Source organism: Trifolium pratense, linkage group LG2 (genome assembly GCF_020283565.1).
Source record: "Trifolium pratense cultivar HEN17-A07 linkage group LG2, ARS_RC_1.1, whole genome shotgun sequence".
NCBI classification, from domain to species: Eukaryota; Viridiplantae; Streptophyta; class Magnoliopsida; order Fabales; family Fabaceae; genus Trifolium; species Trifolium pratense.
This window is the reverse complement of record NC_060060.1, coordinates 43,258,877-43,279,372: the sequence shown is the minus strand read 5'-3', so window position 1 is coordinate 43,279,372 and position 20,496 is coordinate 43,258,877. Positions and strand designations below refer to the sequence as shown.

Sequence of the window (20,496 nt, the reverse complement as noted above, 5' to 3'; positions counted from 1 at the left end):
GGTCTAAAATTCATCTATGTATTAACATAAATATTTTAAATGAAAAATCATGATCATGAGGATGAATATGAAATAACTTCACTTCCAATGTTACCAAATTAGAGAAGTTATGTGTTACACCTTTAACATATCAATCATCCTTAATTTATGCAAAATCATTTTAGTAATGATACAAATACCTTTGGTTTGATTTTTGTCAATGATTCCAAAGGTTGCAGATCACATTCATCCTTTTTTAAATATGAGGAAATATTGTCTTTCTCAAGTCATATTCCTTGAGTATCAATTTTCCAAGTCTTAAGGCTTTTTCTTGACTGCTTAAAGATGTTCCTGCAACACAAGTTAGTAATGATTTTGGTACCCATAGTGATCTGGGTCCTTGAAGGTTGTGTCATTCCTCTTATAAGATTTCTTCTTATGATGATAAGTTGATCTCTTATAGGAAGTTTTGGAATAAGAATGCATTTTGAGAACCTTCTGAGAATGTTCTTGTTTCTGATGAGAATGTTCTTTTCTTTTGAATTTTTTCTTAAAACAAAAGGATTCAATATGTCCATATTTGTAACAATATGAGCATTTGTATCTCTGTAATTTTTTATCTTTATGAGGAACAAAAAAATTCTCATAAGACTTTTGTTTTTGAAAATTTCCACAACCTAAATAAGTTTTTTCAAAAATTACTACTTGTGATTCCTTTATGTTTTGAAAAGTTTCTCTAGATTTTGCAGAACTTGTAATGTCGTTTTTCAATTCTAAAACATTTTCTCTCAAAACATCATTCTCTTCATGATTCATAGAGCATTCTGGAAGATGATTATTGATTTCTTCCTCGTTGAGAATCTTTGTTTGTTCAAACATTTCCAAATGAGAGTATTGCAATTCTTGAATCATTTTAAAATATTTATCATTTAAGATTTGCAATTTCTCATTTTCTTTCTCAATCTCAAATAGTCGATTTTCCATAATTGTATACTTTTGAGATATAATGTTTGAGCTTTTTAGAAGATTATCAAATCCAACTTCCATTACTTTACATGCAGGACAAAATTCAAAAGTTGTTACCTCTTTATCTACCATTGAACATGAGTTGCCTTTTTCTTCTATTTTTGAGCCATCAAAGTCATCTTTAGTTGCCATCGTAGATTTCATCTTTGAAGCAAGCTTTCTTTGCACTTTCTTGTTCTTAGGACATTTAGTTTTGGAATGTCCCTTCTTTTTGCATTTATGGCTCGAACTTTGATTTGCAGGTTTCGTCATCACTTCCTTCCTGAATCTTTTCCTCTTACACTGTTAAGTGCTCAAACCTTAGAGGCAGAGCTCTGATGCCAATTGAAGTGGAAGAAATAGTCACAAGAAAGGGGGGGTTTGAATTGTGACCCTTTTTTAAAAATTAATCCTGCATTCTACAAAATTGATCTCAAGTGTATACTTGGATAAATGTTAGTGAATTATAGAACAGCTTGGTCTGAGAACGTTCTTTACTATAAAATAGATTGTTCTGGGAACGTTCTCTACTGCGTGACAATTCAAATTAAATATAATGAAGTGCTTTGTGTGATGTGTGTTTACAGTAAATAAAAGAGAATAAGGAAGAGAAACAACACACAAACAATTATCCTGGTTCACCCCCTAATAGTATGGGCTACTCCAGTCCTCACGCTCCTGTGAGATTATCCAATATGAGATACTACCGATCTCAAATTACACTTCTTCCTTGATCTAGTCCAAGATCATAATCTTCCAAGCTTCACTCGCTTGATCTACCTAAGTCCTCCAGACTTTATAAGGTGTCACTCAATCAATAGTTACGTATTGACTTGAGCCAATCTTTTACAAATGATGATGGTTTGGATCTTCAAGCTTTTACAAAAACTCAAACAATTGAGAAGCTTGTTACAATGGAAAAAACTCTCAGTTCACTCAAATGATATACTGATCCTAGTATTGAGATTACAATGTTTGGAGTGAGAGAGATTTAAATAAAGAGACAAAGATGTAACCACTTAAAAATGGGTTATGTTGAAAAATGGTCTCTTGAGTTATTTGCTTTTAGAAACTCAAAGGTTGGTTTGAGAAGCAAATAAAAACACTCTAAACTCAGAAGTATGATGAGAATGTAGATCTTGAGTGTGAGTGATAAAAGAAGAGTTTCATGACTTGTAGACAAAAACAAGTGATTGATGATTTGTAGCTTCAACTCTTGCTCTTCAATGTTGCCAAAGCCTTCCTTTTATAGTTGAACCTTGAGTCTTCAGTTCCTTGGTCCCAAAGGAAGTTTTCCAACGGCTAGTTGCTTCAAAATAGACAGCTCATGCATGCTGAATTGTTAAGTAGATAAGTTCTGACTGTTCTTTCTCAGAACGTTCTCTCTGCTGTTCTTCATATTTTCAAACAAAAGAGCCATAATGACAGCTTGCAGTGAGTTGTAGATAGTTGTCCATTGCTTTTCCACCAAGTATAGCCGTTACAAATCATTTAAACACGTTTTGGCCAGCTGTAGATGAGTTTGCATCTTCAAATGTAAAGGACAGACATTCTCAGCATCGTTCTCAGAGTGTTCTCCAGACTGGGTAATATATGACTTTGTTCTTTTGAAGCAGATTTGATGCATGACAGAAACCAGCTGTAATATGTAGAGGAAGCAGCTGTATTGTCCTTCTTGGAACTGTTCATGATGTACTTTCCATGTACATTCTTCTTGAACAAAATAAAACACATGGGAGAATGTTCATATAATATCCTTTTGAAAGTACATGACAACTAATAGTTGAAGATGTGTTGTCCCATTCTCATTGGTCTATGTAAACATTGTCTAAACACTCTTGATACACCTGATGAGATGTTGTCTTGAGAATTTATCATGTTGCACATGCTTGATCCTTAACTATGGCCAAAGGGGAAAGTCACTTTTCTCCCAAATATTCCTTGCCTTAATTGATCATAAATTGTTGTGATCTTGTGAGTTAAAACCAAGATAAAAGTGTTTCTTTGTCTTGAACAGAGTTGACTTAAAGAAATAAGTACTTTTGCTATGAAGCTCGTTCTTGGAGAGAATGAAGCATAAACTGTAGAATGTTCTCAGAGCATTCTTGAACCAACATTCAAGATTTTCTTCAAGGAGTGAGACACGTGATCTTGATCAATTAACTTGAAATCTTGCTGCTGCAAAACTTCCCACAATTCCTCTTTGATGTTTTGCACACATGGTTGCTTGCTCATTGATGATCTTTAAGATTCTTTAGTGGAGGCATGAGAGTACTCATCATTGAGAATGATTAAAACTTTTATTCCTTGTGCATAAGCTCCTTTGAAAAACTCATGGACCATCATTCTCAAACGTTGTCATCTTGAGAAACTTTAGTAAAATGATACTTTGAGTAGGTTTTGAAGATCCTCAATGAATGCATCATTCCCATTAATATTAATTGTAGTAGTAAATCCTCAAAGCATATAACTCAAAAACTCATTGTAACCCTTGTCACATAAAATCAATATATTCTTGAGTAGCTTGTGATGTAGGTTTTTCCATCTTGATTCTTCAGCTATGATCCTCAAATTCTTCCTTGATTATTCAATACTTGTTGAGATCCTTGAGTGATGAGGAAGACAATTATCCATGAAACTCACTTTCTTGCTTGATCCTTCGATGAATCTTTTTATGATTCAAAACAACAGTCTTTAAAAATCTTCTTGAAGCTTGTGATACTACTGTTGTAATTATCTGATGATACTCAAATTCTTTCATTGTTTGAGTATATAAATGCACTTGTTGACGTGAGTAGCCTCTAGCTCGTCCACTTGATAATATCTATCTTTCAACAAAAACTCAAGTGCAAACATCAGTAGATCACCATTCATAAAACTTAACATTTATTCCATAAGGTTTGTTGTCATTAAAACACTAAAATGGATTTTGCCTCAACAATTTCCGCATTTAGCGGATACAAATGTGATACAAATACGAGTTTAATAGTATTACTGTTACACCAGGCTTGGGTTCTCTCCGGTGCAATTTTCACTGCAGGAGATCCTGTCCACATCTTCACCATTCATTTGTTTATTAAAAAAATTTAAATTGTATTGATAATTTAATGAAAGGCTAAGATTGCATTGGATGAAAAAAAGTATGGGAGAGGATCCTTTTCCGTATTACACTAGTTTACGAGTTATTGGAGTGTCGGCGTTTGAACCCAAATTTCACATTTCTCCATATTTTATTTGGCCCTACTTATTTTTTACTTTTCTACTTCGCCTTAAAAGAAATAGAGAAGTAGAAAAATAAAGTAAAAAAAGTAGAAAATAAGGAAAAGTTGGGTCAAACATAGTTTTTTACTTGTTACTATTTTTAAGAGAAGAAAATAAGTAGAAAATAAGTAGGGTCAAATGAGGCCTAAATGTGTGAGACTATAGTCATTAGGCTACTTGACAAAAAAAAATGTGTATTCGCACGGATTATTAACTTTTATTTGATATTTAAGTTTGTCATTATATTATGGTAGAAAATTTATTTAGAACAGGCCAGGCAAGCGCGTTCCGCGTCTGTCTGTGTCTAACTTATGTCCGAAAAAAAGTCTTATATTATGGTGAATTTATTAATAAAAGATTTTTGCTGCTAAAAAAAATGTATCTTATGTTATGGTTAGTTTGTTAATAAAAGATTTTTGTTGCTACTAAAAAAATCAAGGGTATTATTGGTATTATGAAAAGTCCACACCAAAACTCATATATCCTCTTTTTTTTTTGTTTAAACTCATATATATATATATATATATATATATATATATATCCTCTTTATATATAGTATAGATAAAATATTTAAAAAAAGTGTCATATAATATGTTAAAATAAAAGTGGAACTATTGTGCTATTATGGTAGAAAGTTTGTTATTTTTTGTATTGTTTGTTGTGTTCTGTTCTTCTCGGAGATGTGGTTGCATTTGGCTTCATAAACCCGAAAGGGTTTGGTTTTATTAATTCGAAAGGGCTATTTGTTTTTCTAACGCGTTGGTTTCATCCCTCTATCTGGGTTCAATTACGTTTGTTCTTGGTTCTAATTGTGTTGGAGATCTGATGTTCTTTGCTTCTCTGTTGCTCCAGATCTGTTGAGATCTTCATGACTCAAGGCGTTTGAGTTACCGCCACTTTGTCTTATTATCCGTCTCAGTTCTTGTGACTGTGTTCGACATGTTTGCTCGAAAGAGCTTTTATGCCTGCTGCTTTGCTAAGGGGGTTGTTGGTACGTGGATTTGGTACTGTGTTGGCGGTTCATTCATTCGCTAATTTTGAACCCTTGTTGATATCTGCCGATGCTCTCACTCTTCATCTTTTTTTGTAACTTGGTTTCGCGCCCGTACGCGTGTTCGCTGGGTTGCGCTCATGAAGAGGGTTTGTATTGTTAGAATTGATTAGGGTTGTTCCACCTTATTTGTATAATCACGATGTATTTCTGTTTGGATTGTAATTAGGTCAGATCTAATGTTCCCCCAATCTCTGTATTTTTTATTTTTATTTTTATTTAATATATGTTTTCTATTGCCTAAAAAAAATTGTGCTATTTTTTTTGTAAAACTGATGAATTTGACTACTCTGATCTTCAACCTTAATGTTGAGATTTTCAATGTTTGTGAGTAATTCAATTTTTTCAGCTTGTAGTTTGCCATTGATTTTCTTTTGTTTCTCCAATGCTTTGCAAACCTCTATGCTTCTATTATGAAGATCTTTGTAAGTAGCAGCTAGTTCTTCATAAGTTACCTCATCATCACATGATTCTGAGTCAGATACAGAAACTCCTGTTAATGCATTAACAAATTTAGCAGATTCTTCTTCCTCTGAATCTGTATCAGACCATGAAACCACAAGGCTTTTCTTTTGCCTTTTTAGAAAGGTTGGACATTCTGTTCTGATATGGCCAAAACCTTCACATTCATGGCATCTTACTCCTCTTTCATCTTCATTTGTCTTTTTCTGAAAGCTGGACTATTTGTTGTTGTTGAATCGACCATTTGACTTGGGTCTTTGGTCCACTTTCTTCATCAACTTGTTGAACTGTCTCCCAAGCATAGCCATAGACTCAGCTAAGCTTTCTTCTCCTTCAAATTCAATTTGTAAGTTATCAGCAGCACTTTTTGAAGAAAATGCTAGATTCTTATCTTTCTTTTCATTCCTCCTGTTCAAGCCAATTTCATAGGTTTGGAGTGATCCTATGAGTTCATCTAAATTTAGACTTGAAAGATCATGAGCCTCCTCAATGGCTGTCACCTTCATATCAAATCTTTTAGGCAAAAATCTGAGTATTTTTCCAACTAGCTCCTCATCTGAGATAGGTTTTCCAAGTACATCAAACGAATTTGCAAAGTCAAACACATTCATTTGAAAGTCATGAATGCTTTCCTCCTCCTTCATTCTGAGATTCTCAAAATTGGTTTTAAGCATCTGAAGCTTAGATAGCTTTACTTTAGATGTTCCTTCATGAGCTTTTCTCAGAATTTCCCAGGCATGCTTAGCAGTAGTACATCTCTTGACAAGCCTGAACATGTTAGCATCCACACCATTGAAAATTGCATACAAGGCTTTGGAGTTGCCAAGTGCTAGATCATCCTCATCTTTTGTCCATTCGTCATCTGGCTTCTTTACATCAGTTTTCTTGCCATCCTTGTCAAGAACCATTGGTGGTTCCCATCCACGCATCACAGCCTTCCATGTCCTGCTGTCAATTGATTTTATGAAAGCCTCCATACGAGATTTCCAATAGTCATAGTTCTCAGGACCTGTCAGTAAAGGGGGTTTAGACAATGACCCTCCTTCTTTATCCATTGTACCAGAAAGTACTTCCCTGGAGCTCACCCAAAATAATAGAACAGGGTGTCTGCTCTGATGCCAATTGAAATTCTGGTATCACTAGAATGATGTTACCGAAGATGTCCCAACAACTACTTTATGAATAATGTTGTTTCTATTGTTGGCACATCTTACATAACATATAAAATACTGACAGAAAATAAATAAAGTGCACAAGTAATTGTTAACCCAGTTCAGCCAACTGCCTACTCTGGGGGATACCAATCCAGGAAGGAAATCCACTAATAGCTCTAGTTACTAAGACCTCCAGCAAACCCTAGGATTTACGCCTTAAACTAAGACCTCCAGCACACCCCTGGTTTACGCCTTATAACCTCGACACTACTCATGCAACTTCTGCCTAGGAACTCCTAGACATGAGATCCCATCTCACTTCCACTCACACAACACAACCTGTGTTGTTTAAACAATGTTGGGAATGATGTGGCAACAACTTACCAAGACACTACTTCACTTTTGCTTAAAAGCTTCAAGTGAATCACACACGGTAAACTCCGTACTTCAAAGCTTAGGAGTCACCTTAAAATAATAAACTTACTTCTTAACTCGTGTTATAGAATCCACAAGCAAGAATTACAATTAAACAATAAAAGACTCAACAAGACTCAATATGTGTAACTAATACTTTTCAATAAGATACTTAGTCTTGAGCTTGGTCTTCGTATATATAATGATCTTAGCACGCTCCTCTTACTTCATTACTGATAGGACGCTCCTTGTCAATCATAAAAGGTAATCTGATACTTTTTCAATCTTCATTAAAGATATATCAAGACTTTCCAAAAGTGTTTAAAGGACTTTATAAGATAGGATAAGTCATCCAGCTATTCCATTAAGTTTGTCTTATCCTTAAAGCTCCTGATCAGATCAAATCTCCATTGAGCGTGCTCTTAAGTGGATTTCCATATATAGCAGATGCTCTCATTAAATGCGCGAAATTTCCTTAGCAAATATGATGTTGTAACATGTTTTCCAACATCTTGTTAGTATATTTGTTTTAGCAAAATTAAGCCAATTCAAATATCCAACACTTATTAACTTAATAAATTTGATTATAATTATCAATGATAAATACGCTTTAAAAAAAATGATAAATTATTAAAAAAATTATATATTTGTCAAAAACAATAGTCCCGTGTATATTTTTTAATAAAAAATTATAAATTTGATTATGAATATTTAGGATAATTTAGTAAATTTGGTATAGTAAATAACTTTATCGTATTCTTCAAAAAAAAAAAACTTTACTGTATTATTACTGAGTTGATCGTATTAATCTGTTTAATTGCTTTTTTTATGAGTATAGATTGTTCTGTTTTGTTCCAATCCATAATATGTTATGTTTCTATTTTTAAGCGTATCAGTTTTTTTTTTTGTATTTATCTTATATTTTTTCTATATATTTTTTTAATTTTTTAGTGAAATTACAATGAAGGCTATAAAACTTGTAACGTGGTTAAAAGTAATAAAGATAAATTAGTAACTTTGGATGATCAATTTTAAAAAAAAACGATCCAATTTAGTGTGGATCGAGTTCGAACCTCGATACTCCCACTATCTCATGTTAAAATGTAAAATTTTAGCCACTAAACTAGTTAACAGAAAAAATGAAATACTAAGCCACTAAGTTTGATCTAGTGGTGAGGAGTTTGAGTGGTATGCTATAGGTTCTGGGTTCGATCCCCAGCTTATTTAGAATTTAATTTATATATACATTGTCAGTGTAAAGTTATTTTACATATGCGTCTAATAATATATCTTTACACCGACGATTCACAACAATTAAATTCGATTAGATTAACATAAATCTTTAGTTTTATTCAAGAGTTTAAAGATTACGCACCGTTAGTGTAAATTAATTTTACTCCGACAACCAGTAAGAATAAAACATTCTTCCACATAATATTAAGAAAATGAGATTTAGTTGGGTGATGTAGCGGAAAACAGAGTTGATATTGTTTGACGGTGCATATTCTTTTTTCTCTTTATTCAAATCGATCTTATATCTTAGAAAAGAAAAAAACGATCTTATATCTTATCTTATATATATATTTCCATAAATATTTACTTTTATTCACAATTCACAACACAACAGAACAGTGACAGAGTGAAAGAAGAAAAAGAGCATCAAACCACCATGGTCGACGAAAACAAACCTTTACTCGGCGAAATCGAGGAGGAAATCACCGAACTTTCCGCCACCGCCACAGCCACAGCCACCAACACCGCTAGACACGTCCGCACAAAGGTACCAGAAGTCGAGATCCATTTATTCCGGCAAGGAAGAGGACCAGTTGTTGTGTTCAAATCAGCATTAGGAGGTTGGGAACAAGATCAACTAGAAGTCGGTGATATCCTCGAAAAACATGGACTCAAGTCTGTCTTCGCTTTCAATCATCAATCACGTGTTCGTGGTGTTCCTGTTAGGTTTAACCCTAAAAATGGAAGATCAATTTTGACTTATAGAGATGGTGCTGTTGTTTATCTTGATGGTGAACCTAAGGTTTGTTAAATTTTTATTTATTTATTTATCTGTTAATTTGTGTTTTTGTTTGGCTAAATATTAAATAATTTTTTTTTTTTTTTTTGTGTTTCACAACAACAAAAGTTTTAGTGGGCATTTGTTTTAAGGTATAGAATCATAAGTTGATTGTCTTGTAAGTATAGAGTAGATGATACAAGGCTTCTGGGATATTTGATATGTTGGGACGCGGGCTGGAACTTGTAGCTAGACTTTTTAAAACAAAATAAAAAAGTTTTTTTTTTGGGTTCGGTAGCCTAGTGGCTAGACTCACACTAAGCGGGGAGAAGTGGCGGACAATGATTTTTATAAGCTTGTACCATATATGGGAATGTTATATTCTCGAGTCTAATTTCGTAGAAAACTTTTAGAAACCTTTGAACAAACACACCCTTATGGAAATAGGTAGCTAGGAGAGATTACTTAGATCAAACAATGCATAGACTCGTAATGGATCATAGTTTATGACTTTATGTATAATGACTAGTGTTGTTAATTGCGGCCGGGTTTGCTGTGAAAAATAGTGGGAGTGGTGGAAACGGTGAGTCAAAATGAGTCCCGTTCTTCTCCCTTCAATTCCAGGTTTGCGAGTCAGGTTCTCGACCTGGTTTCTTGAAATTGGGTTTCACCTTCACAAAACCTAAGCAAAACACGTTTTTCACTTGCCTTATCACTGAACGGTTCATATGCCACCCAACTATACCCATTGATTACTGAAACATTCCCCATACACCACTAAGCAATAATTTGTGGAAACCTCCCAGTAAATCCATAATTTCCATAACAAGATTCCTAGCACTCCACCCAATGAAGCACGGACGCGCGTCGGTGTCCTACACAACACAACACCGACACCTGTTTCTATTGAATTATGTTATTTTCTCAAATTTTTATTGGTGTCAACGTGTATGTGTCCGTGCTTCATAGACTCCACTTCCTCTCGGTTAAATTCCTTGTTTCTATCTGTTTTTCGTATTCATTTGTTTTGCAATCTTTATTTCTTATCCTATTCATTTTTCTGATTTTCCTATTCACTTGTTCTGCAACTTTTATTTCCTATTCTACTCTCTTTCGAATCTTTTAAGTTGTTTTTTACTGTTCTGGAACTTGTAGTGGCTGTTCAAGTGATTTGAAGTTGTTTTTCTACTGTTTAATGGCTGCAACTTTATGTTTCATGATTTCCCTATATACTTAGGATTTGTTTCATGACATCCCTATAAATAGTGGTCAAGGTTTACCCTTTTGAATAAAATCATTATCAAATCATATTGCACTACAATCATATTTCTTCTTATTCTTCTCATTCTTTTATCGAACACCCATAATGTCAACCAACCTGAAGCAATATTAGGACACCGACCTATAATAATTTCAGTTTGGTTTATCTGTACTTCTTGAGAGTCAACAGAGATTTCTTCAGTTGGTTGTTTGATCTTGGTAACAAACTTTATTGGATGATTGTTTTGGTGTTCTCTGTTGTGCTGGTTTATTCAATAGTGTGTTATATTTTCTCTACAAAGGGTATATTGTAACAAGCTTAAAGCCAAGTAAAGCTTAAATGTGGACCATATTTTCTAATAGCCTCCACCATCAGTTTGAATCTATTATATTTCACAACTTCAAAACGAATTCCATATCCTCAAAAGTATTATGTACTAAATGGTTTTTCCTCTTGCTTCCTAAACATCATTTATGCTTATTTGTTTCATGGATTTACCATTTGGAATTTGGCATTTGTACCCTTGATGTCAACAAGCAAAGTGGTCTCATTTGTGTGCTTTTTTCTACTTTGAATCCTTAGAGTTTTTTGCACCTCTGCTTCATTCTGATTTTCTTGCCATTCAGTCAAGTATGATTCCCCTTTTCTATCTTCAAAGGCTGTGTTTGTCCTCAACAACAGTTCAATATCCTCTCGTATTTTCCTACAAGCATTTACATCTTCGTTCTTCCTATTTGATGTCTTTTAGCTCTAGTAATTACCCGAGTAGCAGTTTTTTCCCCAAAATCACATGCAACACTCTTCCTATTGTTATTTTCTTTTAAACTGTTCCACTCCCATGTTAAATCGATGGTCTCACCAGTGGTTTGAACAATGGAGCACACGAGTCCACTGTGGTAGATGTTGTAGTCTTGAAGAGCTGTGTTTTGGTGCAGTTTTAGCTGTTGTTGGTTGAGCCGTTGAGAGATGAAGTTGCCATAATAGCTACTAACAAGTGAGTAAAAATGGAAGCAACTTAGTTTGTAGGAAATAGAGCAGAAAGTGGCCGAAACATTGCAGAAAATGGCTCCAAAATTGGCGCAGAATGCTGAATTGCAAAAGGATGGGATATGCCAGAATCTGGGTGGAGGCACAACTGAGATGAAAATGAGAGTAGGGTTTTTGCTTATGTGCGTAGAGATGAAAGGGAGACTTCAGTGTTTTGTTTTGGTCTCAAAAGTCTTATTGTCTGCAAATACCCCCCTAAAAAAAACCGTGCTCTCCTCTGCAACGGTTACATTTTAAGGGCATTCTTAGTTTTTTTGAGGTCCCTGTGCGTGCAGCGATGTAGCCTTTAGTGACCGCCAATTTTTGCTGTGATTGTGACGGTATAGTGCGCAGTAACTGCCTACCAGTGTTTCACCCTGCTGCGATATTGTTGCTATTAACAACCTAATCACCATATTTGTATTGCTAAAACAATTGAACAGTTCTTTTTCATAAGCGAACATGTCTGCTACTATACATACGAACAGCTCCACTCCTTTACCTGATGCATCACATTCTATCTATAAACATTTTTAAGAAAATTCAGTAAGGCCAGCACAAGAGAGATAGTTATGACCTTCATTATGACAATAGCTGCCGCTTCACCATTCAAACAACACCCATATTTTTTTTTAACTCGGTCAAAAGTCTAACAACTTTACCATATCTGACAATAAATGTCTGATCTGATAATACTTAATAGTGATTCGATCTATAGAAAACCCTAACTCTTGTTTCTTCACCTGGTTGCAAAACATGTTTTGCTGTGCACGGCATTTCCAGAAAACTCTAGCAGTTCTTCCTTACCATTCTCTTTCTCATGGTTTCCAACCAATGAAACCATTCGAGCCTTTCCCTTTGAAACATAGAAACTTTCACAACCTTGTCTTCATTTAGAATTTAATTTTCCAGCCATGTGGATCTTTTCTTGTGATTTAATTGATTTTTTCTCTCGAACTTTTAATAATTTTCTGAAACTTTTATTTTGCAGGACTCACTAGTTAAACCAATTACCAGGATATTGGTTGGGGTTGCACTAATAACCCTCATGATAGTAATAGTTTCGAAGGATACACCCGAATGGATGAAGAAATTAAACTTCTCTTCTGCGAACTTCTCTCCGTGGATCTTGGCTTGTGTAGTTATTGTCTTCACCCGCTTGAGAAAGAGAACGAAAGATTTTCTAACAAAGCGCGGTTGGTGAATTGACTTGTGCTGATGCTTTTGTAGTAGGCTTTAATGCTTTTCTCTACACATTTTCAAGTTTTGTTTAAATTGAAATATTTTTGGTGATTAGTTATATAATCATAAATGGTATAGGTTAATAATAGATGATGTTACATTACATTTGATAATCCTGTTTGATACAAGCTCTTGTTTAAAGAGTTAAAGGATTCTTTGTATCTGCATATTATTTCTCTTTCATTTTGTTGTTGCTTCTTTGAAGTTAGGGGGCGAGTGCTTCCATGGACTGGTATTTCAAATGGTCCATCATAGACCATGACATTATAACATGAGCTCACGTAAAACCATCCGCATCTAATCAATCTGCCATAGCCCTCTCTCCAAATTTTCCACCGTTTGACTACGTCACATTTACTTATTATTTTTATTTATTTTTTTCAAAATATATTTTGATCTTACAAAATACTCACTCCGGTCCTATATATAAGGAACACATTGAGAAAAATACACATATCAATAAGACTTATTTTTTTAATTAAAAATTCTAAAATGTTATGGATTATTTCAAAACTAACTTTGAGAATATGTCTGTATAATTAATGCATAACATTGAAATGTGTTGCACTTTATACAATTTAATAAGGGTATACGAGAGATTATCTATTTAATAAAGAATAAATTTAAAGAGTGTTTCTTATAAAAATGACAAAAAAAAATTCCAAAGTGTTCGTTATATATAGGACTGGAGGGAGTAATAACTTTCTAAATTTATTCTTTATTTAAGTTTTATTAATTTTTTAGTCCTTGAAAAATTTTCTGCACTCAATTTTTGTTCTTACTATTAAACGAGTGTGTAATTTTACCCAAGAACACTTAGATGAGATGGCGCGAATCTCTTCTAGCTTAACCAAGGTCCTGGGTTCAATCTCTAGGTTGGGCATGTAGCGGTGTTAAAACTCTTAGGGAGAGTTTGCTACCCATTTGGGTCCCACAAGACTCGATAAATTTGTCTCTACAGTTGCACGCAGATGGTAGCCGGTTCCAAAGGAGTGTGTAATTTTAAATGATTTTTTTTTGCATGTATGTTAAAAATATAATAAATTTTTTTTAAAGAAAAACGAGCTTAAAATTTGATTCTTATGTCATAATTTTTGTTACTTTTATTTTTACTTTTAGCTTTTAAAACATTCGCATTTAATTCTTCTCATATTAAAAAATCTAATTTTAATAAATAAATTTTATATGATACTTTAAAGATGTTTATAAAAAAATCATTCAAAAATTTAAGAGTTTAATGCTAATTAAACAAATTTAGTGTTAGCATGGACTAAAGCTATGTGCAAGAAAAATTTTATAGGGACTAAAAATATAATAAAAATTAGTTGAGAATTGTGAAATGTCCCTTTATATAGAATCAAAGTTTCTTAAGTCATAGCTATTTTTATGAGTTTAATAAAATAGGAGAATCAAATGTGAAATTAAGCCAATAATATAATATCATAGTAGTATAAAAAAAATATTCAATAATATTTAGGGGGACCATAACTTCTGTTGGTCCCCCTTCTAGCTCCGTCCATGTCTGTATGTGCTTAATACATATATGAGTTGTCTGAATTGAATTTACTCAACTGTATTTATTTTATTCAGTGTCTGATATGTGTTAGATTCAGTCACTGTTAATAATTGTGTTATCTAATCTTTTGTTGTGTTTGTGCTGAATTGTTGGGGGTTCTGGTTCTCAGGTTGTATGTTTGCTGGTGTTTAAGTTGTTGGTAAAAACTTCACTCTGATTGTGACACGGGGAAGAGTTCATAGAGTCTTTATTTGTTGTTGTTGTTTTATTTAAATTAAAGGTGTATATTTTATAAAAGAGTTTTGTATAAGTGATGATTACTAATTAATTTTATTAGTAGAGTTTTTAATGAAGAATGTAACACCTTGAACCAATATTTTATAATTCATTTTGACTTCAAGTCTTAAAGTTATTTTTTATCCGCTGCGTAGTTTTTGAAAAAAGCATTCTTTTATTAAAATAAATTGAATATTGGGTTAGGGAGTTTCATCGAGCTCAAAATTTAGGCTCAACCCGTAAAAAATGGCGAGTTAAACGGGTCGGCCAGGAGTATCGGACCCGGTTTGCCACCCCTACTCAAAACCCTAAATGGACAACTGTCTCAGAGGACAATTGTTCATAGAGAGTGATCTTCATAATACACTTCTGATTGGATCGTGGTCCGTCTTGGGTGTACCTCTAAGGCTTGCACATGTTGTGGTTTGCTCTGAAGCTAGTGACTTCGGGTGATCGGGTCCGTTAATGGATTGGGCTTAGCCCAATCCGATGCAACAACAAAATTTCCTAAATTATCGAATAAATACTATGAACATAATAATGGCATTGTAAGTGACTAACTAATTTAAGCACATGAGAGGGCTAAAACCACTTGATGTCAGAATTGACCCCGAACCAGATTAAACTGGTGGTAAAAGCCAATAATTTAAGCACATGTATGTCATATGACTTTCTCTCTAAAAAAATATATTTACTTTAATTTTTACATTATAAAATTATATGATTTTATAAAATGTAAAAACTTAACCTAACTAAACCCTAATTCTTCATTTCATAAATTCCTTATAAATATTCGGTTGCGCTCACCTTTATAATTCCAAAGAGCAGCGCCGTTCTACAAACTTTGTAGCGCGTTCTACAAAATTTCATACCATCTCTCTCTCTCTAAAATGTAAAAACTTAATCTAGCTAAACCCTAAACTTCTATGATCTCTCTCTCTCTAAAATGTAAAAAGTTAATCTAGCTAAACCCTAAAATTCTATAAATATTCGGCTGTGCTCGACATTATAATTCCAAAGAGCAGCACCGTTCTCAAAAATCTCATATGATTTATCCCTTTCTCTCTCTACCCACTCACCCACGCACCCACCCACCCCCCCAACCCCCCTCTCTCTCTCTCACACACACACACACACACCGCCGTTCATGGAAAAACACAGGTGATTCATCTTATTCCATCATATTAACTGCATTTATGTTGGACCAGGATTCCATGCATTCGAATTTTTGGATTTAAAACTGTATTTATTAATTGGATTTATCTAAATCGTCCGATTGTGATCGATCGGCTATAAAACGACTGATTGAAAATTCGACTGCACATGATCCATTTCCATTTATGTTAGTTTTTATTTTCTCCTATTAAAGTTTGTATTTTTTTGGTGTCTACTAGATCTACAATCGATGCAACAAATATCAACTCAAAACCGTAATATTAAGATCTTGTCTCACACATAACTTTGATTCAGGTTTTTTATCATGCTTTGTCATTATAATTGCATCTATTTTATGTTTTTTTTTCTCCTATTAAAATTTGTATTGTTTGACTCTACTAGATCTACTAGCGATGCAAAAAATCTCAACTCGAGACTATCACAACAAGATTTTTTCTTCCACAACTTCGATTCAGGTTAGTCATCTTGCTCTATATATCTTATTAATTAGATCTATTTTTTTTTCGTGTCAAATTGTTTTTTAGATTTGTTAGATCTGTTGATTTTTTGTTAATGTCTTGTGTACTAAAATAATTGATTAAAAAAAAAAACACTTAAAAATTTGGTCAAATAAAATAAAGTGATTGAAAATAAATTTAAATAATTAAGAGACTATATATATAAATATGCCGAGACTAAATAAATAATATAAAAAAATGGAAGGGAAAGAAAAAATCACACAAAACTTTATACTAATTTTATTTGTATCCCTTGACTCTCATCATGCTTGTGACTTATATAACGATAAAAACGTGATAATTTTTTTTGAATTAAATATGGTGATTTCTACGTCCAAAGAAATTTCATAAAAACAGAAGAAATATTATGAATAAAGTTTCATCTTAATCATATACGATGTTGGATTGGAATCATATGAAAAAGAGGAACAAGTTTTTCAGAAATAGTCAATCAAGAGTTGCAAACAAGGGAGGAAGGTGATTCAATAACGGGGGTGCCTTTGTTTAACTTAAAAAAACGTGTTTTTTGTGTATGTTTAAAAATAATTTTTATGATAATTTGATTAAAAGTAGTAAAAGTTATTTTAAATTCATCTTTTTATAAATAAAAAGAGTGATTTTGACATTCCATATCTTAAATATTTCATGTTAAAGATTTTAATTTAGTAAAAATCACAATATTTTAAAAAATTATCTCTTAAAAATGATTTTTATTAAAAACTATTTAAAATAGTTTTTTTTTAGAGATTTTTTTAAAATTTTATGATTAAATTTTTTTTGTAATAAAATGGTGAAATACTATTTCCAAAACTTGCACCATGCACGAGCAGTTGCCAACCCAATATTGAGAATAATTGAACGTTGATATTTTTTTTAGTGACTTAAAAGTGATTGACCTCATAAACACTATTATGAACAAAATTCAGAGATTGAGGAGGAGGAGGATTCACAATGGTGGACCGGTGTAAGGAATTCTTTGCGGTGGAATGAGGTATATCTGCAAAAGTTATTCTAACACTTAAGTCAATATATATATATATTTGAGGTGGAGATTAGGTTAGAGTGAGGTGCACCTTGTGAAGTTGTGAAGGGGTGATTTTAAAGTCAATGGATGTGGGATTGACTATATAATCATCCATTCACAACCTCACAATTGACTATAAAATCACCCCTTCATAACTTCACAAGGTGCACTTCACTCTAACATAGCCTCCACCTTATCACGACTTGGGCGTCATGATTTTTGTAGGCACACCTCTTCCATTGTTGTCATATCCACAACCGATAATTCCTTCCACTGTTCCACCACTGAGTCCTCCACTGCTCTCCTCATTAATCTGAGTTTTTTTGGGAACAAAACCTTGACCGACCATTACATTTACATTGCAAATTGTTACCACCTCATGTACCAATAACTTTAGTACCTCGTAAGTTTTGAATTGATATTCCAACATTTTGTATAGTGAACTAGTACGTATATAGTCCCTTCAACAACCCCATATACACGTTTGCAATCCTATTATTGGATAATACATCTCTCTTCCAAAACTTTAAAGAAATACTAATTAATACTTACATCATAGGAAATAGAAGAAATAGAAGAATAGTACAACAAAATTTTGTTGTTTCTTGTTTTTGTCTTTTAAACCCAATGGCTAACTGATATAATATACACAAATGTACCTTTAACTAAAACAACAAATAGTAAGCTAGTGAACAATTTCATTCAGGTAAACATAAAATTTGTATCGTTACGGTTCATTGTCTATTAATACCAAACAAATTCGAACAAAACCAAATCAATTCAAAAAAAATTCAAGGAGGATCAAATTAATTTCAATTGTTAACCCTAGGAATTTGTTAATTGTAACTTACTTGTTTCTTTCCTTGTGATGTATTTGTATAATGAATGTTGAGAGTGTCATATAAAAAGTGAAGGAATTGCTTAAAGGGCACGAAGAATTATTATTAAAATTTAATACGTTTTTGTCATATACCATCTGGCAAAAACGTATTAAATTTTAATAATAATTTTTTGTGCCCTTTAAGCAATTCCTTCACTTTTGATATGACACCCTCAACATTCATTCTACAAATACATCACAAGGAAAGAAACAAATAAGTTACAATTAACAAATTCTTAGGGTTAACAATAGAAATTATTTTGATCCTCCTTGATTTTTTTTGAATTGATTTGGTTTTATTCCAATTTGTTTGGTATTAATAGACAAAGAACCATAACTAATAGTTTTTCATTGTTAACATGGTATCAGAGCACATAACATGATATCATGTTAACAATAACGATATAACCAAACAAAGGAGGCTAGAGTTTCTAATAGAATGATCAAAAGCATCTGAGTATAATAGTTACTATTACAATTGGATTCTTACAATTGGTACTAAACATAAAAGGCTAAACAACCTCAAGTCCAACTATTATCAAAAGGCCCATTACATTATTATAACCCAGTAACATGATGGTTTCTCTCCCAACCCCCCTCAATTCTTTTCTACCCCCCAAAAATCCAAGTTTGCCCTTGCGGTTTGAAACATTTTTGCCAAAAAACTTCGGTTCGTATTCACCGAAGCCAAATATTAGACCATTTCGGTAACTGCAAACCGAACATTAGCGTTTTCGGTACACAAAAACCGAATATCAGCTTGTTCGGTATCTGCGAACCGAAATGTCCTAGATTTCGGTACGTTGGTCGCTGGAATTAGGCCATTTTCGGTAGAAATTTACCGAAATAATTGTTTCGGTACTTGCGAACCGAAATGTCCCAGATTTCGGTAAGTGGTTACCGAAATTTATCAGCATGTCAGCTTATTTCGGTTCGTATAAACCGCAGTACCCCCCAGGGGCAAAAACGGAAATTCAGGGGGTAGAAAAGAATTGAGGGGGGTTGGGAGAGAAACCATCCAGTAACATAGCATTCTAGCTTATGCATTTGTTGATTGTAATCACTACCAAGTTATATCATATGCTATAGTGTATTTGTTGTTAAACTTAGGACAAGAAAATGAAGCACCGAACGGAAAAGTCGATGTATGTCCTGACCCTCTAGACTACGACAAGCATATTGTGCTTACCGTTCGTCTAGGGGTATGCGAGGATCTCCAGCTTATTTTCGCAGGGCACCCTGTTAATTGCACTCGAGAGGAGACAATTGCAAGTGGTTATTTGTAATTTGTTTTAAAATGTCATGTGATGAAATTTGTGATCCTGGGGTGATTTTTATTAGAATCATATCTTTTTATTTGCCTTGTTTTGCTTGATATTTCTCATAAAAACCAAACCAAATCAATACCATTCTCATCTTATTACTATTTAGCCAATCTTATAAATTTTAGTATCATATACCTCTTTTCTTACAAGTCCTTCTGTATGCGATACTCTTTTTATTACGATGATGTACTTGTGCACTTGCGAGCGTATCGAGGGATCAATCAAATTTTGGTTTGCATTCCCAGACCTTTGGTGAATATCTGCATCTGTTCTATGTCGTCGAAGCCATGATTAGGACACTTCCTCACAATAACTTGAACCGCTCATATACTTCATACAAGGACTCATCTTCTAATTCTTTCCAAATATTAATGGTACCACTTGGATCGAATGCACTGCAACCAATCTTTTTCTCTACCAACCAGAGTAAACCCAATCATCCTAAATTTACTTTGACTAAACCCATCAGGACGACACATCATGCAAGTCTTGTAAAAACGGGAGAGATGCTCCTAAGGATCTCGAATTGCACACCATCAAATTGGTTATCCCTCAGTCGGGTGAGAACCACATTCTTGATGTCAAAAGTTACGAGATTCACATGTTGGAACCTCATCGAAATATGTCCCGCATTAGTTTTGCGACAATAGCTTCTTCTTCACACTAAGACTCTTTGTCTGAAGAAATTTTTGCTGATGATTCAGTTAGCTCTTGCTCAGCTAACCGTGTTAACCTTGCTTTTTTCTTGTTTGCCTTCACGGTCTTCTCGATTTGAGAATCGAAAATAAGATATCTTGTTGCTTTACCAAGCATAAGCAACCAGAAGATACCTCAATAGCAGTGTGCAGTAAAAAAATAGAATGACTAGAAATTAGAATGACTATTTTTTTTCCACTGAGAATAATAAAATAAAATCCTAAACGCAATGTAATTAAT

General features: G+C 33.5%; 1 protein-coding gene and 1 long non-coding RNA gene across 2 annotated transcripts; both read left to right on the top strand.

The window, feature by feature from the left end:
- The first annotated feature begins 8,920 nt into the window (after window positions 1-8,920).
- On the top strand, window positions 8,921-13,049 carry LOC123907773. Its single transcript, XM_045958147.1, has 2 exons — window positions 8,921-9,361; window positions 12,616-13,049. The coding sequence occupies exons 1-2, from the start codon at window positions 8,996-8,998 to the stop codon at window positions 12,826-12,828; spliced, it is 579 nt and encodes a 192-aa protein (XP_045814103.1). The 5' UTR covers window positions 8,921-8,995; the 3' UTR covers window positions 12,829-13,049.
- A 2,961-nt stretch (window positions 13,050-16,010) lies between these two features.
- On the top strand, window positions 16,011-19,428 carry LOC123907772. The gene is made up of 3 exons (XR_006809380.1): window positions 16,011-16,128; window positions 16,216-16,289; window positions 19,325-19,428. It is a non-coding gene; the product is annotated as an uncharacterized LOC123907772 (long non-coding RNA).
- Window positions 19,429-20,496: the final 1,068 nt, after the last annotated feature.

Bases quoted from the DNA above. Each gene is read 5' to 3' on its own strand.
- LOC123907773 (XM_045958147.1), top strand. From the start codon at position 8,996: ATGGTCGACGAAAACAAACCTTTACTCGGCGAAATCGAGGAGGAAATC. The intron at 9,362-12,615 runs GTTTGTTAAATT...TTTATTTTGCAG, and splicing joins ATCTTGATGGTGAACCTAAG to GACTCACTAGTTAAACCAAT.